We start from the raw sequence: 22,702 nt of genomic DNA, 5'->3' as shown, positions 1-22,702 counted from the left end.
TGCTAAACAAATGTAGGTGATCATCATAGGTGTCTTTATTCCTTTGTTACAGCCTCCATATTCCACCTCTCATTTCTTTCCCTACATCTTTCTTAGAAGTCTTACCTAATTATTCAGCTGAGGGAAATCCTTAGACCTGGCCTACTATCACCTCATGTTTTCAACCAGTAAACTGATCCAATGAACATATTTGGAAACCTATCATGGTCAAGTCATGGAGTTGTTATACTAATATACAAGATGTTAAAACACACACTCACACAACGTACATTACAAAGTAAGGCCACTATGCACACAACCAGCTAGACAACTCTTAAACTCTTACTCATATTGAGTGCATGCAAGGGTTGGGAACTGGACATTAAAAGAATATTTGTGGAGATTTAGAGAGCTATTGGGCATCTAACCCCAAGAAGGCAAAGTGGAAGATGTGACCTCCTATTCTCAAATCAAGAGAGAGGGGCTTCAAATGCAACACCAGGGTTTCAATGGGAGCTTTTGGACTGGTGCCTGATTTCCTCTTGAAAATTTTAAAGGGTAAGAGATGGAATGCCTAGGAATAAGCCAAAGATAAAATGACTGCATGGGGCACCTGTGCTCCCATCATTTGTCAGTGGAAATACAAGTGTTTCGTAAGGACCCAATGTGGGTCACGCCACAAAAAGCCCAGGATAGTTGTCTGAGGTTGTTTCCAAGTGGACCCTGCAGAGTGGTACTCTAGTAAGGGTAATAATGATCATGATAATCAAGCATATTTAATCTCCACAACTAAATATCATTTCTTTTTGATTGTGGCTTTAAGGATAGAAACTGTCTTATCAATTTGTTACCTGGATTAGTATAGCCATCGCTCTCATGGGACTTGCTTTGTGGTCTGTAAAGGGTGTCTTTAGATGATCTTACACAGAGACGTCTAACATTAGGAAGCAGAAAACTTCAAGTATATGTCCAACGGATGTGCATTCAGATCACACAATATTTATTGATATTTATGCTTCAACCCACTTTGATATTCAATATGGTCTTAGGTGGGAAGGCAGTACAGACACTGAAAAATGAAAGGACAGGAATAACTGACAATTCTGTCCCAAAGTAATATCATGGCACAGCATTTTAAAGAGATGTCAGTATTTTTGCAATCAGGTGTATTAATTACATCTCATAGAACCATGGTGAAAAACATTATATTCTCCCCATTTTAAAGATAGAGAATCTGAAAATAAGCTTAAAGAACTCAAGATCACATCCTGTGAGAAAAGGGAAGTTAGTGTAAAGGAAGCCATCCATTGAATAAATCTCTGCTTATACTTCCACTGAAATAATTTTTAAAGTTGTGCTGACTACATTGAGATTGTAAGAGAAAGAAAACCTCTACTCTCAACCTTCCTACCTACTAGTAACACCTATAAATGCTCTTACATGTGTTCTGTGGGCCCAGATACAAGCAGTTTTGCTCCTATTCTGCATAACTTCTGTAGGAGACTAGATCCCTCCCAGGACTCAAGAATTACAAAAGCTGTTTGAGTTCACACTTTGGTTGCAGGTGACAAACACCCAGCTCAAGCAAAAATGGAGACTTGTGAGCTCATGGACAGGTATGGCTGGAGAAGTTGGCCTTATGCATACCCAAAACCAGAAACCCAAGTGTCACTAGGACACTCCCTGCCTTTAGCTCAATGTGTTTGTGTTTCAGCTTCTTTCTCTCCAACCAGAGTTCAGCTGGTAGGGTATGTGCATGAGTGTATGCGTGTGTGTGTGTAGGAGGGAGACAGGGTCTTAGTACGAGACTCACATTCTTATGGCTTCGTGATCAGAGAGGAATAAGAAAATTGGCTCTTCTCGCATCTCCATTTTTTAAAAATAGGAGAAAATCCCTCACTGGTATATTCATGTGCCGCATAATGATGTTTCAGTCAACAATGGACCACGTATACAATGGTGGTCCCATAAGATTAGTACCGTATAGCCTAGGAGTGTAGTAGGCCATATCATCTAGATTTGTGTAAGTACACTCTATGATATTTGTACAATGACAAAAATCGGCTAATGATGCATTTCTCAGAATGTACCCCTGTTGTTAAGTGACACATGACTGTACATACTGGGTCATATGCCTACCCCTGGATTATAACCACTGTGGACAGAGCAGAACTACCAAAAGTAGCACATCCTGGGCACACACTCAACCCCTTGGCCAGGGGGTGAGTCTGTTAATAGCGGGGCAACATAGATGCTGGGCAGATTAGCACCAGAGCCCCTTCCAAATGCAAGCAAACTCAACACACCCCTGGGAAATGAATTAATGCATACTTATCCTAAAGGAGTGTTAGACAAAAGCAAAATAATATTAACACATGAAGCCTGGGATAATAATTTTTATAGATAAATGATCGGCTCTGACAAGGACCAAAGTGCAGATTCATTTAGGTAAACATTTCATTTATTCTTTCATGAAGAACAATATCTTTTCTTCAGTAAAATAAAAAGAAAAGCAACAACTTGATTAGAAGTGGTAAAGCATGCTGGCTTTATTTATCATTGGCCATTCTACCAGTCTCTGTTGTATTATTCTCATGTGTAGTCATGCCATTCTTGAATAAGAAAAAGGACAACCACACCAATCTATAACAATTTGGAATATTTATTGTATTTCTTAACGCATTTCTTAACATCCAAGGCACTCTTTAATATTTAAAAATATAAAGTCATCTCCTTAGGTTTTGCCACTCAAAGTCTAGAACATTCTTAGAATCACATTATCCCAAAATAACAGACATGAATGATAAGCATGTAATATTGCAAATATAGCAACCAGCAGTAATATAATTTTTTCTAATCATAACTCTTATATAGATATATATTATTCTCTGGACCTCGCAAATTCTAAGAAGAGTCCATTTTACCAGTACTGGGAGAGTATGCTTTCAACCATGAAGCTAGACAGAAAGACTATTTTATACACGGAGTGTGCCTCTCACAAAAAAGCCTCTCTCCTCCCTCTGCTACCCTGCATGACACAACTGTAGCTGTACCTGAAAAGAGAGAGAATTTCAATGAGAACCATCACCTAATGTGAATAAATTCCTATACCTGGTGCCAGAAGAATATCTATTGCACTGCACTATACCTACCTCTGTCCAGAGGACAGCTGTCTGGCCTGTCTTCAGGGTGCCTGAACTTTTTTCTCTCATCTGACATGCAAGATGCTTCTGAAGCCATCCCCCCAGGCAACTGTTTGGTACTGAGGATACCTCTGAGGAGAAGTTCCTTACAAAATCCAGCCCACCATTTTCTTTTCTAACAATGAAAGCTCACTGCTCTTCAAATCCTGGATTTGCTCATCATTATTTCCCCTACTTGGATAAAGCTGAATTAAAAGTACTTTGCTAAAGGAAGTGACTTGGGTAGAAGAAAGAACACTGTTCTGTAGAAAAAGGCCTCCAATATTTAGAAACTTTTCCGAGCAAAAATAAGACAGTCTGAAAAGAAAGAATTAAAAAAAAAATTCTGCTGTCTTATGACTATGGATTCATGATAAATTACCCCGCAGCCCCTCTTGGCTTAGGAGGAGGTACTGTCCAAGTAGCCCACTGGGCCTCAACAACATCAAGAAAGACTCTTAAGGACCCTTCTGGATACACAGGAATACTTCAGTGTTTTAAAAAGAGAAAACTGACTAGATCTGTCAGGTTTACAGCCCTCTTCCTATAATAAACCTTAGTCTTTGGCAAAGCACAGATGGTTGGTTGGTTGGTTTATAAAGGCAACTTCTTGGTGGGATGTCAGCACCAATAGACCCTCCACCCTTTGGTATCTTCCATGAACCAGTCATTTCTCCCACACAGAGATGTTCTAGTTTGCCTTCTTAGGCATCTATTTAGTTATAAAAAGTGTGGGAGGAAGAGAGGTGTGCTAGGAAAATAAGATGTAATCACAAAATCATGGGTTCCAAAAGAGAAGTCAGAGCAAGCTGATGGAAAAACATAATCATTAAGACAGCATTTCTCCTAATCAAAATTCACATATATGTTATCTTTCAGGACTAGCACAATGCTGCCTTGGATATGCTCTGAGTGGTGTTATTTTTCTCCCTCATTCGTTTTTTCTACAATGTCATGATTTCATCATGAGGGAAAGTACCTCAATGAAACTCTTCCTAAGGGCCCATCTTGGTACAAACTGCACACAATTCAGCGTACAAAGCATGGAAGGTGAAGATAAATCCAATTTGAGGACCAATTGTAATGACAGCCTTCTCAGTACATATAAAACAAATAAGATAATCATATACATTTTCTTTTTTTTTCCATTAAAATGTCACAGTACACTAGAGAGAACAAAGTCTATATATGGCTACAAAAAGCATAAGATTCTAGAAGAAGACTAATCAAAAACTGCTTGCTAAATATACAATTCTCTTACTGATGTCCTTTCAATGAAATCCTATGTGGTTAAAATGACAAACACACAGTCTGGGTCAAATGTCTTTTCCACATTTCAAGTTGCGATCTGTCGCATTGGCATGAGTTTTGGTGAAACCTGGTAAAAGAAAGAGAAAAAAATAACCAAATTATAAAAAAACCTCATGGCATAAACATAACTTCTTTGAATTTCCAAACTTGAATGATGTAGGCAACAAGCAGCCTTGCCATGGACCTCACCTGGAATTTCCTCATTATTTTCCATTCTGAACCATTGAAACAGGGAACTCCTTTTCTGTTTACATTTTGTGTGTTTAGTAGTTCTCAACCTTCTCGCATTATAGCTCCTAAATTAAGGATCATGAAGACTGGCAGTGAGGAGGGGGTGAAGGAGGAGCAGAGTGAGACAATAAAGGATCCAGAAAACCAAGCTCTCTACTGTGTGAATCACTGAGCTCTGAGGTTGATGCCTCTGAGACTTGATTCAAAAGCGTCACAGATCAGGTACAAGTCTCAAAGTCCTCAAAATAGGTCCAGCCAATTCACAATTTTGTTAAGATACACAAGAGTCTTTGGATTAACTGGATACATATTAACAAAGACACGTATGGTCAATGACAACATTTTATCAGAAATTTCATAATCAGAATGGAAATGATATAAAGGTAGTAAAAAGAGTCCAGGTTATTACAAAAAAGGAGGTAATAGCATTAAAAATATTAAATGTTGACTACAATTATGTTCAATGTACAGAAGAGCAAATGCATTCCTAGGAGACCTGAAGCAGAGAAAAATGAGGACAGATCAACATTTAATGGTAGAGTTGGTGAAGAAGAAACCTAAATGTAAGTGGTCTGGCTTAATTTTGACTGATCCTTCAAGGTGCAATGCCAGGTACAGATTTCTTCATTCAATCTGGCAAATATCCATTGAGTCCTAGTAATAATCTCCATGGAAAGCACTGTAGGCAATATTAAAATTTAGGTGATTTTCTGAGCCCTCAAGGATATGGCAATCAAAGTGGGCCTAATTGGCATTTTGCCTTCCAGAATAAAGAGTGAATATTTTGTTAAATTAATGAATGAACAAATGAAAAAATGAGTGAGTGGGTTAAATAATCTCCAAAGAACTAGAGGAAAGATTTCTAATAGAGGATAAGTCAGTATTATAAATAGAAGTAGGTAATTATTTGGCTTTGATGAGGTTAAATATTTTTTAGCTCATTTATGAATTGTTTTTGCATTAACTCTTCACAATATCAAAATTTAACACTCCCCTTTCCGTTTTTCTACTAAAAGAATGACATGACCAGAATAAAAGGGATCAGTATGGCTTGGTATATAGGTTAGGATAAATGAGAGCTCATTCAGACTTGTCACTTCTAAGAGCAGATATATAATAACAGACAAAATAATAGACACATAATAAATAGACAAAAGTCACAGCCCACATTTGCATAGCTCTTCAACTCTTCTGAAAAGAATGAAAAACATATGGGCTCTGAGTATTTAGAAAGTGTGTCTCACAAACAATCCATTTTCTTTTTTTAACAACAAAGCATCTGTGGAAATAATTTAATGAAATAAAACTCTTCATTTTTGAAAACAGATCATTTCCAATAGATGCTTTATAGCAATTCCTTTAAAAAGAAACTGAACACCTTAATTTTTTAAACTAAACATCTGATCCTTTTTCCTGTCATATTGGCCCTATTTTGAGCTCTTAATATCATTTATATCCTCAATGTGGAAACTGACTTTCATCAGAAAAGAGGAAGATGAAACTGGATGTAGACTGACTTGGCCCATCTATTTTTGTAATAAAAAACACCTACTAAACCACCATTTTTCATTCTATTCTCTCACAGTCTCATCAACATTGTAAGCTCATGCAAGTTGAAGCAGATTATCTTGCCATGGTGATCTACAGGATAGGCACAAGACTATATGATTTAAGTGTAGAAGACAAGCCAACGATTGTCTTTCCAGTCCATTAAAATCCCAAGAGTATACTGTTTAATTCTGGTATAATGCCAGTTCATAACAGATATTGAGAGTATAAATTTATTCAACTTGGCAAAGAATGCCTGCAGCTGGCTGCATTAAGACTCCATTGCAAACATATAAATAAGCAGTATTCTCATTTAATTTTTTGCCAGTGGTTGTTGAGGTGTATTTCTGCCTGAAGAATAAGACCAAGGCCCTTGGGAGAAGGAAACACACCAATTTGTTCTATTTTATTCACATTTCATAGTTCAATATGGGACATACACTGGGTGTTTAAGGAATAATCATGGATGACTAATGACCTTTGAAAGTTTATTCTACCACATGATGCTCAAATACGGATTCAATTTGTTTTTAATTTTTGAAACTAAAAAATAAAAACAAAAAGGAATATTCTGTTTCAAAAAACGTCCAAAGATATAAAAGGTAAAGAAAAACCTATTTCATGTAACTTAATCATGCATCAAAAAAGAAAGAAATGAATAGTCAACTGAATTAACTACTCGCTGGAAAAAGGGATTGCAGAGATAACGGAATTTAAGTGGTGGGATGTCACTTTTCTTTTCTCTTTCTACTTTGGCCCATCAAGTAACTGGCAGTAACATACTGAGTGATATAAGTATAGCCAAAAATAAAGAAATTTGACATTTTCATTAGCTTGTCACATCTTTACTTTGAGGAAATGTGCAATATCACTCTGACTCTTTGAAAATGAATTATTACTTGATAAGTATTTGGGAGACAGATTTTTTTCAAAATGTGAGGGCCATGGGAGAAAAATAAACCAAAAGACTCCTCAGCATAAAAATGTTGGCGTTAGTAACATAAAAGAACAAGAGAAAACTATTACTGTACCGCATCACAATCAAGCATTTGTAGAGGAGGAACATGTACATATGGCTCTACCAACCAACAGTGTTGAGGTGGAGCATTTATTCCCCACTTCTCATATTCCTTTCCAGGTGGAAGGACACCTATTAGTGTAATACCCTGGCCTCCAGTGTGTCCTCTAGTGACTTAAATGAATGATGATTTGGGTAGAGGAACTGGGGCATCTGAAATTCAGCCCAATTCTTCTTCCTGATTAGGATGGGCCTTCTGCAGGGTGCACATGCTCTATTTTGTTCTCAGCCACGAGGAAAGAAGCTCAGCAGGAAAGCTTCGCTCCTGTGTAAGAAGCTCATGGTTTTCCAAGGCTGCTTAAACCTGGGAGCTGAAGTCTCTCCCACTTCTGGGGTTCATATCTGGGAAATGTGTTGTGCCACTTAAGCCACATCCTCCATCCTAGCCTTTATAATAACAGTGATATTTTCAGCTCTACGTGCCCAGCTCCTTTATCTCTCGCAATAGACTCAGAACTCAATCCTCAAGAAACCCAGAGGAAAGTCCCTTTCTTTATAACAATTGCACTTTGAAGGAGAGTGATCATATGAAATAAGATCTCTGTCCATTATAGGTTGGCTTCTCTTGCTGCCAACTACTCTTGACCAGAGTCTTATTTTGGGAGTGTGGGGAAGGTTCCAGAAATACAGTCAATATTTGCATTTCTATGACAAATTTCCATAGCCTCCTTTGGAACTCCAGACATACATAACTCTTAAAAGACTTTCCTACCAATTGAAAAGAAAACTTCTCCTTTCAACTGACACTAAATCATGAATACAACTCACCACATATTTTTTTGGTGATTATGATTTTTTTTAAGAAGCTGTTTCAGGTGATACCTAAAGGACACATTTTCCTTCCACATTTTTTGTTGTTGCTAACTGTACTGTAGTATACAGGAAAGTCTTAGTAATTCTTTTTTTAAAATGAATTATATTTATTTCATTAAATATTTCATTATGATCATTATTTTTTAGTACCCTGAAACCACAATTTTGTCATGTCCTGATGCTGTCGTATTTTGCCTTTTTCTTTGAAATTCTCAGTATTTTCTCAATCAGCTGATATCCACATTCTGTATCTTTCACCCATACATTTAGTCATATTCTTAGGTATATGCAACTTATACCAACACATTTTCACAATTACTCTGACCCAGGTGTTTACCTTTTTTTCTTTATTATGCAACCACCTGGCTATCTAACTATCCTTTCTGGAATGTTCACTTCTAGTTATACAGTGAAGGCTGGGTGGGCCTTTTCTCAAACAGAAATCTTGAGTAACTTGAAAGTATATAGTCAGATATCAAGTCCTACCTAGGCAGTAATAATCACATGGATTATCATCTAGATCATAACATGGAATACTTTATGAGTTATCAAATAAAGAAATGTTATCCTCAATGTAATTGTATTATTAAATGTATCTTACTGATAACCCAGCTATTAAACAGAGCATTGTATTAATCAGAGCACTCCCGTCCACAGCCTTATACAGAAACAACCCACTGTATGTGATTCATCCATCAGGGTCTAAAGAGACGCTGTTGATCTTTTGAGGATCATCAGAGATCATCAGATTCTCAAAAGCTGGTTGTTTTGTCAAGATGGTTCAGCTGATACTCCAGCTTTCCACTGTCAGGACAACACTGACATATGAATTAACATTTGATCTCAACACCCTAATTTGGAGGAAACAAGATTACATATCAATGTCAAAAGAGAAGGAAGGCTGGTACTGTAATAAAAGAGGGACCATAGAGATATTTTTCGATGTATCAAAACATGAAAACCAGCATTTAAAAAAAAAAAGCAAAAACAGTAAAAGTCTTTTTCATTCCTGATTTACCTACATGAATAAAAAAGAAACAGAAAACAATGAGGGTCTTCCTTTGTATAGTATCTTTTGCAGCAGAGAATTGAAGGTTCTATGGATCTCAGAAATGCTACATGCTGAAGAAGAAGTTAACTCATCCACGTAGGAGAAAAAAACCAAAGAATAGTTGATTAAGTAGAAGAATTGTTTGCTTTTATCACTGGAGTAAGGAATTCTAAATAAAGTGTAAACAAATCCCTTTTTTCCCCTGGGTTATTGAAAAGCTAATTGAAGATGTGCTTTTTGTGCAAAGTATTGCTGACAGACTTCTTTTTTCCAAAGGGAAACTCAAAAAAGGTTAATAGACAAAGACCTTCATATAGAACCGGAAACAGTTATATGTGGATAATGAATTATGCAGCAAAATTGTTTTTATAGAAATCTGTTATGCACTGATAGGTACCAGCCAAGCATGTAGTACCTAAAGAAGGAATGTATGAAATATGTGCATGATTTATCAAATATGTTTTATTAAATTACTTTCCCCAGGACGGGTAGCTGCAACCTTTCTTCTTATTATAAATATATTTCATTTTAACAAGTAGAATTACTCTTAAAAGGTATGTGAGAAGCAAATTCTTTTCTTTCCTTTTTTAGAGACATTTCACCTTTACTTTTGATCAACTTCAAATGGACTGAGCCATCCTCTCAACGCCCATTAGGGAGGTGACTGGCGATTTATAAACAAGTTCTTATATTAAAGGGCAATTATTTTTATTACAGTTTTACTCTTTTTTTAAAAAAAGAAATCTGGGGATTTCTTAAATGGATACTCCCCTGAAATACTTAATCTGCTTTGTAAGTCAGAGTTTTTATGCAGTTAAGTTTTTATTCAAATGCAAGACTGACTTCTTTTGTGACTACAAATCTGGTGGTGTCAGAAGCCCAACATTGTAGTATCTTCAATGGACGGAACAATCAGGCATAGAAGTCAATCAAACAGAAAGCCATAAGCCACAGATGGGTTTAAAAACAAGGAAGTGTCATTTCTCTGTGTGTGGCTCACATTTTTGAGTTAATCAAGTTTAGCCACGGCTGATATGTAACTCAAGAACAGAGGACTGAAAGAGACTTTACAGAAAGTAGCTTAGGGTTCAAGCGCGACCTTCTGTTTCCAGCTGCTCCTGGTGGTTCCTCCCCCTCTTACTTTTGACTCCTGAGACCAGCCCTGGCCCGTGAGTCACAGCCCGTTCCTGCTCCCACCTGCTCTCATCTGGAGCACCCTTCCTTCCACTCCTGCTCTCTGCAAAGGTCAACTCCAAAAATGATCACAAATTAATGGTTCATGTCCTATAAACACTCATTAATCAAGCTCGTGATACAGGACAAGTGGCTGGATTTGTTCACAGAAACACTTACTGCAAAATCACACCCAGTGCTCTTTTTTATGTCATCCACTGTCAGGCCTTCCCAGAGTTCAATCAGAGTCAGCCCTTTCTTGTTGTCCACATCAAACACAGCCTGTCAGAGTCAAGAAAACGACAGTGACAATTTTTATCACAGTAATTATTTTATGACACAAAACAGAAATAACCTCTCAAGTTCCTAAAGGAGAGACAAAAGACTCTGAAAATCAGCAATGAAAAAATGTCAGCTGTAACTATTATACTTTGGTGGGAATAAATGCTAACTCTCTAACTGGCAATTAGTTGTGATGCACTGTTGATGCCAGAAAATAAATGAGTGTTGATATCGATGGCATTAGTTACTATTGTAACCAGTTTTTTCACCTACTCTCCTTTTGTTAACTCTAACACTTTTGGTCAAAATGTCAATTAGATGATTAATAATGATTTGAAGAAAGGAATGAAGAAATGGAAGGGGGATGGGAGCAAGGAGATATCTGGAAAGTGAAAGCACGGATGATGGGGAAAATGTTGATCAATGCTGCTGGGGAAGGAGTTACAGGAAACAAAAGGAGGCACTCTGAAGAAGCTGGGAGTAATTATAAAGGGTTAGCTGTCCTGGCCCTGAAAGACCCTCAGGTAAATATTAAAACTTTCCCCTTTAAGTCCTGTGAAGACACAGAGGTCCAAGAGGATAGCATGAGAATCTCTGTCTGATACTCTGATACACAAGTCAAATGAAGATGCTTATGTTTCAGACAAGCATGAGAAGGCTAACCTCAGCCTAAACATTCTATTCCAACCTTCTGGTTGGTAACACCAGGTGATGGGAGGGCCAACTGGTACAGCTTAATCTCAGTAGATAGATTCACCCTGTTGTATCTGATTTAGAGCACACGCTGTCAGGGTTAGTAATATCACAACTTGAGTGGAAGGGACCAACAAAGTCATTTACTGTAACTTCCCATCCAAGAATTCCTCAAAACATTTTTCTGAGATGGTCACTGGGCCTCTGCTTAGAAACTTCCAGGGGCAGGAGGTTCACTTGTCTCAAGGCAGATTGTGTATTGATGCGAAGCTCTAACCGTAAAAACCGCTTCCCTATGACTTCGACTCGCTGGTTCTACAAGTTGTCCTCCAGTTGCAATAGGCACTTTTCCCTCTTTCAGCTTTCATGGCTAGTTTCCTTTTTCTCAGACTTAAATATTATGCTTCCAAGATCTCTCCTCTCTTCTGGATATACCTTAAATTCAACCATTATTTGCAGGCTTAGAATCTTTATTTTCAGGTGGCTTGGAAATCAAACTCTAAATTGTCATTTTGAAACACACTCCTGGTTAGGAGGCTAAGATGAAGACACAGCAATGTGTAGAGGAAAGAACCCTGACTTTCGAGGGTTCTGGAATTCCAGCTCCTCCACACAATGGCTATGCAATCTTTGGTGAACCTGTTTTAGCATCTGTAGGTGGATATCAAAAAACCCGCTTCCCAAGATTGTTATACAGGACAAATATAATAAACAGAAAATACACTCTGAACACTGGGCATCATGCTTGGGACATAGTGGGGCACGGTACAGGCATGTTCTTTCTCCTTAATAGCTTAAATTACTGTCACTTGTATGTGAACCCAAATCAAAATGCCAAAACGCTTATTAGTCTCCAGTTAATTGATACTTTTCCGCAAGAGCAAAACATCAAGGGGACCAGTGATACTTGCAGTCTCTGTTTGACGAATGCCCAGGCAACCTGGTTGATTTTACTTGAAAATATTATTTAAATTTAGACAGAAATATTTCAGCAAATTTCCTTTTTGATCGCACATTTTTATGTTCCTAAAAAAGCCTTTCTTCAACAGAAATACATGGTCTAATATTTAGGATTGTCTGTATGCTGTATTAGGTTATTTAATTCTAAAATGATTCAAATTTTTTTTAAATGAACACTTTCCCTTTGCAGAAAACATGTACTGATTTTCTTTTCCCTACGTTATGAATAAATGTCAGTTTATTGAAATGGAACAAATAAGAGAAAAAGAGCCTCTAGATTGTGTTATTAAGAACAAGCAGGGAAGGGATTTGGGGAGAAGAGAACTGTGGTAGCACAAATATGAGGCTTTGGTGATCAGGGAGATAAACTCCATGGCAAACTGACTTATGCTTTTAAAAAACTTTTCTAAGGGGCTGGCCCAGCAGCATAGTGGTTAAGTTCGTGCACTTTGCATCGGCGGCCCGGGATTGGCAGGTTTGGATCGCTCATCAAGCCATGCTATGGCAGGCATCCCACATAAAATAGAGGAAGACTGGCACAGATGTTAGCTCAGTGACAATCTTCCTCAAGCAAAAAGAGGAAGACAGGCAACAGATGTTAGCTCAGGGTCAATCTTCTTCACACACAAAAAATTAAAAATAAAATAACTTTTATTAACACGTTTATCAACCCCTAATTAGCCCTCAAGGTCATATATTGGAAAGCCAAGCATCTATTATCTAAAAGAGAGAAATTTACTTAGGAAGATTTCCATTTAGTGGTATAAACAAAAACTTGATAAAAATGGAGGCTGTTTGCTGGGAAAGATTCACCCTGAGCTAACACCTGTTGCCAGTCTTCCTTTTTTGTTTTTCCTTCCTCAAAGCCCCAGTACATAGTTGTATATTTTAGTTGTAAGTCCTTCTAGTTCTTCCATGAGAACAGCCACCACAGCATGGCTACTGACAGATGAGTGATGTGGTTCTATGTCCAGGAACAGAACCTGGGCCACCAAAGCAGAGCACATAGACCTTTAACCACTAGGCCATCAGGGCTGGATCAGAGGCTATGTTTTCTTAGCATCCATGACTTTGCCTATTTTCTTCCCTTTGTCCAAAAGGGCTTCTTGGGTTTTATTCTCATTTATAAAACTCCTACTTATCTTTCAAGATTCATCACTCAATCTATCAATTTTCTTGTCAAGAAAAGTAGAGTACATTTATTCAACAAGCATTCACTGTGCATGGGCAAGCACCATGCTAAGTGTTGGATAAACAGTGAGGAGACAGGCAGACCTCAGAGGTTATTTCAATACAGTCATCAATGCTAAGTTAGGGTAAGTACTAGAATTCAGGGAAGCATCTAGAAGACTTGGGGAGGGATAGGGAAGACTTGTGAGAGAAAGAAATACATAGCTGAGACATAAAAGGTGAGAAGGAATTAGCCAGATTGATGGGCTAGAAAGAACATTCCAGAAAGAGAGACAGGATCTGCAAAGTCCCAGAAGAACATGGTGGGGGGAATACAACATAGTTCACAGCATCTTAGTACAGCTGAAGTGAGGAGAATTTTAAGTCAGAAAGAGAGAAACTAAGACTGGAGGAGAAAAGGTACAGACTGTGAAATGCCTTACAAAAAAAGTTAAGAGCTTGTATTTGAAAGCACCTAGAAGCTTTTCGTGACCCTCTCCCCAGCCTGTTAGGCAGCCTTCCTCTATGTTCCTAACTCAGCATCTGGCATGTATCTCGATCATGGCCTTTATTGTATTTGTTACTCCAGCTGCTGGTACTGCTAGATGCTTGATGTCTACCCTCCTGAATGTGCTCCTTGGGAGCAGACTGTCCTCCTTTCTGAAGCCCACTGTTGGCAATAGTCTGGTTCAGAGAGGGTCCTCACAAAATGCTTAGTAACAAGTAAATGAATAAAACAACAATGTGGATGGAGAGAAAGGATATAAAAGTTTTTTTAAATGGCAGTTAAGTTAAATAAGTTATTTCATAAGAAAGTTATGTCATAAGAAAATATAGGTATTGGATGATAAGTGCCAAAATGAATGGGGGACCAACCTGGGCATGAAATTGTGAGTGCCAAGAGGGTCAGAAACCTCTTCATGATGAAGATGGGAATTGCATTGGGCTTGAAGGATGGGTCAGATTTGGGGAGGCAGAGTGGGTGGGAGGCGTTGCAGGTAGAAGCACTGAACTGGCAAGAAGAAGGGCAGGCACACATGGAGTGGGGGGTGGGAGAGGGCTTCCTGGGGAGAAGAGGAAGATGGGGGGAAATGTTGCTGGAATTATCCTTAGTAGTTCTACCACTTTGTTAAAGAAACCAGGACCAAGGACTGCTTTGTCTTTATTTTCAAAGTAATGGATTTCTTTCAAGTCCTGCCCATAGTTTTGAAGGGGTTCAAGAAATGGTAAGACTCAGGGAATCAATGGTGGAATCAAATATTCTGCCCTTTCATCCACATGTTCTTCTCCACAAGTCATCTTTCTGAAATTCCACATAAAAGGTCCTAGGGGAAGGCACCATGTAGGACAGAGTGCTCCCTAAAATGTGGCTTCTGGAAAGTATTATGAACCTCCTAACCTAGTTCAAAGGGCTGCTTTAGGGTGCTTCTTACCATACCCCAGGGAGGGTTAGCAAACCAGATTAATGCAAGGATGCCATGGCTCTGGCTCTTGGCAAAAGCAACAGCATCATCAAGAGAAAAAAGAAAACAAAGAAACAAACTCTGATATAGAAAATTCTGTTTTGTGGTTTCATCAAGATACTGAATCAAGAAAATGACCCCCTCCTAGCTCACTTATGAGAATTACGTCATTCCAACATCCTAGGTTCAAATCTGGGTCAGACAGGTGACTGTAGGCAACTGCCAGGGATGTTTGTCTCTGATCCGAGCAGCTTTCAGTTGCACCATTGGCCAACATTTTCTATCTAAGAAGAAAAAGGCTAGAGAAGCACTAAAATGGGGGCGGGGGGGGGGGGGGTGTGTTCTGAAGTCCACGTTAAAGAAGAGGGCTGAAAGCACGCAAGAACCAAAGAAGAGATTTCTCGGTTCACTGTGGGGTCTGTACTGCAATCTGCACCCACATGATTACAACTCAATGTTTACTGAGTTTCTTAAAATGAAATCCAACAATTTGTTACTTGTGATTTGGGAAAGCATAGAAGAAAGGCAGGAACGATAATTATATTCTTAACTTTGTATATATCATCCACATTCATAGCCCAAATATAAGGATCGACAGAACTTTTCTTCGATTATATCACTCAGTCAAAGTTTATCAAGGACCATGGTTCAATTTTGTGTGTATATGTTTATTTCCAGAGAGTTTCACGTTAAGAATTCTACATTTAGAAACATTAAATTGATGAATTTTCCTATTCAGTCTATGCACAGATTAAATTAATCCTACGACTAGCAACGAAATACACTTTCAGAAGGTAATAAGAAAATTCTAAAAATGAACGTAAATACAAAAGGTGGTGGTAGATAATACAGGAAATCAAAAGAGAAAGGCGCTTTACCTTTTCAGTAATGATGCGATTGACACATTGCTTTCCAGTCAGTGGTAATGTACATTTCTCCAAGATTTTATGTGTATTTCCCTGTTTAAAAAAAAAGGAAACGTCAAAAAGACTAGTTATGGAGCAATTCTTATTTAAAATTGGTGTAACTACAGGATAAATAGGAACTATCAGAAATTGTCTCCTAAATAGGGGCTATTTCAAAATCTTTGCACAGTCATGCTTTTACTTTCTTTCTGGAGGCAGCTTCTGTCCCTAGAATAATTTAGGGAGAATGCCAAATGAATAGCCAAAGGCATAAAAATTTAGTTGAGAAGCATCCTGCCACAAATTGGACCTTGAGCCTCAGTCCTTGTATCATGTAATGAGAAATTCCACTTCTGGTATTCCGCTTATTTTCCTCTTCCAGGGAATCGTCTCCTTGACAAACAGGAGCTATTATTTACCAAGAGTAGGTAGCATACATAGAACACAAATGCATAATATCCCTTTTTGAAAAATATTTTAATTTTGTTTAAAAAAGTAATATATACACAGAAAACAGCAGTTTTTGCCTCCCTTCTGTACCCTTAGTCCTGCTCTCAACAGGAATCAATTTCAATTATTTTTAGCATTTTCTTTTATACTTCTATACATTTTCTTCTCACTTCTGCATTTTTAAATATTAAGTTGACCACGGTATTTATTTCTTGATCAATCAATTGTAGACATTATCAGCTAACTTCTTACTGGGGCACACAAAGACTTGACTCTTACAAACCCCCATCCTGCATCATCTTCAGTTCCCCCAGTATAGCTATGACACAGTTTGTAGGTAACTCAATAGTCAGACTGACAAAATAGACATACTGACAAAATGACCATGTAAAATGGTTCATTGCTTGGCCAAGCAGTGCCGTAAGCCATAATTATATTCACTTTCTTATTCACTTTCCTAGAATTTGTCTGAGCCTCAGTTTGCTCATTGGTAAAATGTGTGAGCTGGCCTAAATCCACATTTCTTCAGTTTCCTTTAGCCACAGTACCCTTTCTTCAAACATAAAATAAAAGAGGGATTAAGAGTGGAAAGCAGGTTTTCCCCATTAATCCCTTCCTCCCACTCCCTAGTATAGAGGTGGCCTCTGAGGCACGTCTGGGGAGCACAGTTGAAACATTAGCTCTGATGATCTGATTATGATTATCATTAAGCTCTTTTCTAAGTATCAAGCACCAGGAGCCTAAATTAATATTTCCCTTGAGGCTGACCTATCACATTCTAGATCTTCTATGAAAAATGGCAAAATGCTTCTTCTGCTTCTTTTTTGGGTCTAAAATCACCACATAGAATGTCAACATCATCTTTCGCCATCTCAGTGTTTTACCTACTAAAATATGCACCTGCTACCTGGTTTACAACTCTCTCAAAACTGCCGTCAAAGCAAGTATATGATCCGAGAAGGAATTTCAGATAACTGGGCTTCATTAAGATTTTAGCCCTTGTGATAATGTGTCAACTTACCAACACACCAGTAATTAAAAGGTTTTAGTGTACTTAACCCAGTGCATGGCCCAAAAGGTATTCAATATTTTTTGAGTGAACGGGAATAAAAAAGGGAATTTTATTGGGAATCTCAGGTGGATTTCAAAAAAAGACAAACTCTACTACTTTAATTTAGTCAAAACTAGTGCTAAATACATACAAAGTGGGTAGATATTACACCTTTAATAACAAGTTACATGCTTCTGGAGCTTATTGTATAAGAAAATTTATAGCTGTAGAAATAAAACTTCATTTTCACTTCATTTTAAATGATGTGTTTTCCTTTCCAGGCTTCAAAGAAAGTTTGCACGTGTCACAGAAGCTTAATTAAAAAGCTGAAATTAATGATGAATATTGGAACTTCTCCAGTTGTCAGGACTCCTTACATGTAATGTAACTCAAACAAGGCACGCACAATGAGTCCGGGTCCGCCCGTGAACAAAGTGAACATTCTGCGGGCCCCTGAAGAACATCTTCTGCAGGGAGCTCTTAGTTTGTTTTCATTATTTCAGCTAGATCTACATCTCGTATGAGAGTAGCTACCTGGATTTTAATGAACAACTAGCTCTGTTTCAGGAGGAATCACAAAGAAGGTAGTGGTTCAGGGTGTGGGCTGGAGCCAGAGCCCTGCATGTACAGCCCAACCCTGCGCAATAGCAGTTGTGCTGGTTTCCCGTGCCCTGCTTCCCATCCACCTCCCCTCATGGGGTTATTGTCAGGCTTCAGTGAGATGCAAGTGTCCAGTACTTAGCAAGTGCTCGAAAAACGTCAGCTAGTACCATTCATACAACCTACATTTAACATTTCTACAATCTACCAAGGAATTCTTTAGGAGCTCTTAAGTTCCTATATGAAGTTGGACATATAATTACACAAAAAATAGCCTAAACACAATTCCTGAGACCCACAAAACTAATGAAACCACAACACATATTTGGAGGCAAACCATATCTCTGGCCTAGGAAACCAGCACCAAGCATATTCTTGCAGTGAGAACAATGTAGCTAGATGACTCCATTCACATTTAGCTCCAAGACATAACACACATCAAGGAAAAAGAGAAAATGAGATGCAGAAAGATTAAAGAGTGTCACAATTCAATATTCAACAATAGCTTAGCTATGAAGCCAAAATATGACTAACTCCCACTTCAGCGCTCTATTCTAACCATGCGGGGCTGAGGCTTACAATGTGGTATGGCAGCTGCATAGATTAATGATTCACAAAGGAGGAACAATTGCTGAGTTTTTAGCATTTAAAAATAAATCCTGAAAAAGAGATGCAGTTTAGTGTGGTAGCAAAGAACACTGTATTAGGAGTCCAAAGACCCAGTTTTTCATCTTCTCTCTGCCATTTAATTAGTCATTTGGTCCCTTAAATTCTTTGTGCTAGGTTTTCTCTTCGATTGCCTTGTCTGCCTTATCTGATCACTGTAGGGATCAGGTGAAATGCTGTGAAAGTACACTAAACTAGGAGGGGTTGAACCTACATGCAAATATCTAGGGTTAGCGGGGTCTTGTTCATTCCCACTATTCTGCGTCCTTCTTTCTTTCTCAAGAAGAAATGTCAGAAAAGGCAGAGGAATGGGTACAAAGTGTAGCATTAAAAATGCTTTGACTAGTCCCGAGGACTCCTGATTTCAACACGTATGCCTTTATTTGCTAACTTCATCATAACCTTGGTGAATAAATTTCGCTCCTCCACCTGCTTCTCCAGCTTTTCCCCCTACCCTGCCTTTATCACTTGCAGGCCTCATGCAAGACCTCAGAATTCACATTTTTTAAAATGACTCAGGGCCTTAGTACTTTCTATCATTTGCTTCATGGTCTCTTTTTAATTCTTTAGATATCTGTGTGAAATCCTGGGTCTAAATTCTTCAGTAATAAACAACTCTGGTTAAATGATAATAAATCCCCTTGTTATCATTACAACAAGGTTTATGTTATGACAATAAACTTAATCCCAAATAACAAGCTCTCTTCTTCATAACCCGATGATTTTTGTACTTGATGTCAACATTTCATTCACCCGAGACAATGGAGCATTCCTGTAAGATTGTTTTACTACATAAAAACCTATTTTATGTCCATCTTTTCTGTTAAGTGCTTCTTAAGTATGGCTGCAATATATTTGCTCTTTCAGGTACCTCCTTTGGGAAGGCCCTAATAATCAAGTACAGGGAAGGCTTGAGAAGCTGGTTGCTCCTTAAGGAAGAACCAAGTCTTTAAGCCTTTGTCCATGCTACCTGAAACACACATCACCATGTACCCCATCACCCCATATTCAAATAACAACACCCTGCCTATTCTTCAGGCCTTGCCTCCGGTGCCATATTCCCTGGAGAAACCATCACCAACATCCTCTGTCCGGTGCCCCTATTCTAGTATCTCAGGGACACCCCAGTCTGGTGCACTTCTTAGGTGCTCCTGTGCTTCCTTCATTCATGACACAAGTCGTACTCGCTGACCTCCCTTCACCCCCCTACTAGGCTCTGAGCTCACTGAATGCTAAGACAATTTATCTTCCTATCTACAGCAATGAGTAGAGCACTAGGGAAACCATAGCAATCAATGAATGCTGTTTGAATATTGTAATTCTGATTCAAAGACCTCCAGTAGAGTTGGAGTTGTAAAATATCATCTGACTGAGTGTCTATGGACCACTAGAGGCTGCCTTCTAGTCCTAAGATATGTACTTGTTCATTCCCAGCATCCCTGAGCTCACTAGAAGTGAGGCTAGCAGAAGTATGTGAAGGGGCTTACAAAACTTTGGGGAGATAGATAAAGTCATGATCAAAGGGAGAAGCAGAGACATCTCAAGACCACAGTAGGAAACATACACATTTACAAGTGAAGAGAGAAATAGAATGATTTATGATTATTCTACCTTTTCCGCCTGCTCCCTCCTAAAGCTTCGAGACCTACACTGATTTGTTGAAAAGAGGGGCTACATGGCTGAACTTGGCAAGAGAATATTCAATCTCTGTCTGGGGGCATAACGAAACCTACGTCAAGTGTCCCTTTGGGCTTGCCAAAATAAATACCACAGAAGAAGCCTGAAATGTCACCACCCTTTGCCTCTTCCTTCTCCCTACTGGTCTCAATGCCTAAACCAAGTGAAATAGCTTCTATACACACACACACACATAAACACACCCCCCACAGATACAGAATATTCGGGAACATTGTATTACAAAACACATGACCGTCAAAACACTATGATGATTGATGTAGTACATAGAAAAGGAAAATGGGATTTGCTAAATAAAGAATATCAAGGTACTCAGAATAAAAGGACAAGATGATGATCTTATGCACACTGAGTTTATTCTCATGGGATATATTTGGCCTTTTCACAGTACCTATCTGGTAGGAATTCCAACAATCCACAAAGGATTTTAGTGGAAAGGCTCGGCTAACTCTGAATTGGAGAACAGCTGCTATTACAAATGGTTTTTATATGTGGATGTAATAACAGTTTGTGGTTACAGGCACATTCTCAAGGGGAAGACTAGCCAAATGAGATGATACCTACAGCAAGCCGTTTCCCAGAAAATAGTCTTCAGGGCCTTGAGATCTCAGAATAGAAGACTATTTTTCTTCAACATAATACAAAAATATTTATCATGGTCTTTTATCTTCTCTCTAAAGATTGCATCCTATGATCTCTAGCCTAAGGATGGCAGAGCCCAGGAATGAGCAGGAATTATTTACTCTTTCCATTCATGAATTGTTGTGGTAGCTGAGAAAGCTTCTCTTAGTGTTAGTTTTTGTTTTAAGAACTATGGATACTCAAAGTCACAGAACTTAAAGTTATTAGCTTAATTAAATTCTATAAGACATTATAAAGAGCTTTACTGGCCGCTGGACTCTGATCTGCTTTTCTTCCCCATTACAACATTTTTTGCAGGCCTTTCCATCACTAAGGGAGAAATAAAAAGGCAAAACCCTGTACAGATTTCTATATTTTATTTATTTATTTTTTTGGTGAGGAACCATTGGCCTTGAGCTAACATCTATTGTCAATCTTCCTCTTTTTTTTTCCTCCCCAAAGCCCCAGCACATAGTTGTATATCCTAGATGTAAGTCCTTCTGGTTCTTCTACATGGGATGCTGCCACAGCATGGCTTGATGAGCAGTGTGTAGGTCAGTGCCTGGGATCCGAACCGACGAACCCTGGGCCGCCAAAGCAGAGCACATGAACTTAACCACTACGCCATGGGGCTGGCCCCAGATTTCTATATTTTAAAGGTGACTATTTTTTCCAAACAGATCCTAGCCATGAAATAGACTCATTAACATATGATAAAATATTGACAAGCTTTTATGAATAGAAAATATTAAACGAGTTGAAACTATGTTAATAATGAATTATCCTAACAAAGGTATGCTTCATCTTGGGACACTTTTCAATGTTGCTGAAAATTATCTCAAAAATGTTTCCCAGGAAAGGATTTTTTAAAAAATCTTTCATATTTGTTGGCTTTCGGTAACACATTTGGTTCAAAATAAATAGGATTAATCAACCTCACTTACTCTTGATAATTCTTCTCCACAAAAAGTACAGACAAGGTAAAACAGCCTTCCAGATTTCTATATGACGTCTTTGCTATTAGACCCGACCGGACTTAAACAAAATACTATTCACAGAGATTTATTCTCAACTTTGTAACAATATAATTATGATTCTTTTTATCCCTTCAGCATCCAGACCTCCTACTGTAATAAAAATAAAATCCAAACAGATTTTAGTAATAGAGCTCTCATTTATGTTCTCTAAAATACTTACCCGAGCTCTGCTTGTTTCCAATAAATGACAACTATGACTGAATTTGTTTGCTTTTCTGCTCTGGAAGTTATACCCTGAGGACACATTTCCAGTACAAAATACTGAGAACAAAACACTCTCCTTTATATTGTTAGTGGTGACGGGACTCACCAGACAGAAAAGTTAGTAAAAGAAAATGGAGGCCCAGAGGCAGGGCACATGGATTCTCGGCTCGCTTTCGCTCTTCATTTTCGACTTGACTTTTATCAGAATCTTTAACCTCCATGGAATTTGGTTTGTGTGTTTTTGGAAGGGAAACAATAAGACCTATCGCACAAGAGTATTGTAATGATCAAATGGATGTGGTAAACATGTAACTGCTTGGAAAAAGTTAAAAGTGCTCTACTCTGTATGCTCAAAGTATCATTATTATTTGAAGAATTAATGAATGCAACAAGTATTTATTGAGTCCTACTGTGCACCACGCATGATTCTCTTCAGTTATTATGATAGATAGAGCCCCTGCCCTCAGGGAACATAAATTCTAGTGACAAAGGGGAATGAAGGGTCACCAGAAGAGAGGGGACTTCTGCTCCATATAATA

At 38.3% G+C, this 22,702-nt stretch overlaps 1 protein-coding gene across 1 annotated transcript in view; it reads right to left on the bottom strand.

The window, feature by feature from the left end:
- Positions 1-2,623: 2,623 nt before the first annotated feature.
- The window catches only part of OXCT1 (3-oxoacid CoA-transferase 1), a 128,101-nt gene continuing 108,022 nt past the window's right edge, over positions 2,624-22,702 (bottom strand). Inside the window, exons 15-17 of the mRNA XM_046671662.1 lie at positions 15,813-15,893; positions 10,547-10,648; positions 2,624-4,539 (exon numbers count right to left, since the gene is read on the bottom strand). Coding sequence (XP_046527618.1) covers positions 4,498-4,539; positions 10,547-10,648; positions 15,813-15,893 — 225 coding nt within the window. The 3' untranslated portion in view covers positions 2,624-4,497. The remainder of the gene's footprint in view (positions 4,540-10,546; positions 10,649-15,812; positions 15,894-22,702) is intronic.

This window comes from Equus quagga, chromosome 9 (genome assembly GCF_021613505.1).
Source record: "Equus quagga isolate Etosha38 chromosome 9, UCLA_HA_Equagga_1.0, whole genome shotgun sequence".
Taxonomy (NCBI): domain Eukaryota; kingdom Metazoa; phylum Chordata; class Mammalia; order Perissodactyla; family Equidae; genus Equus; species Equus quagga.
The sequence above is the reverse complement of the archived record's forward strand: the minus strand, read 5'-3'. Positions and strand labels throughout refer to the sequence as shown.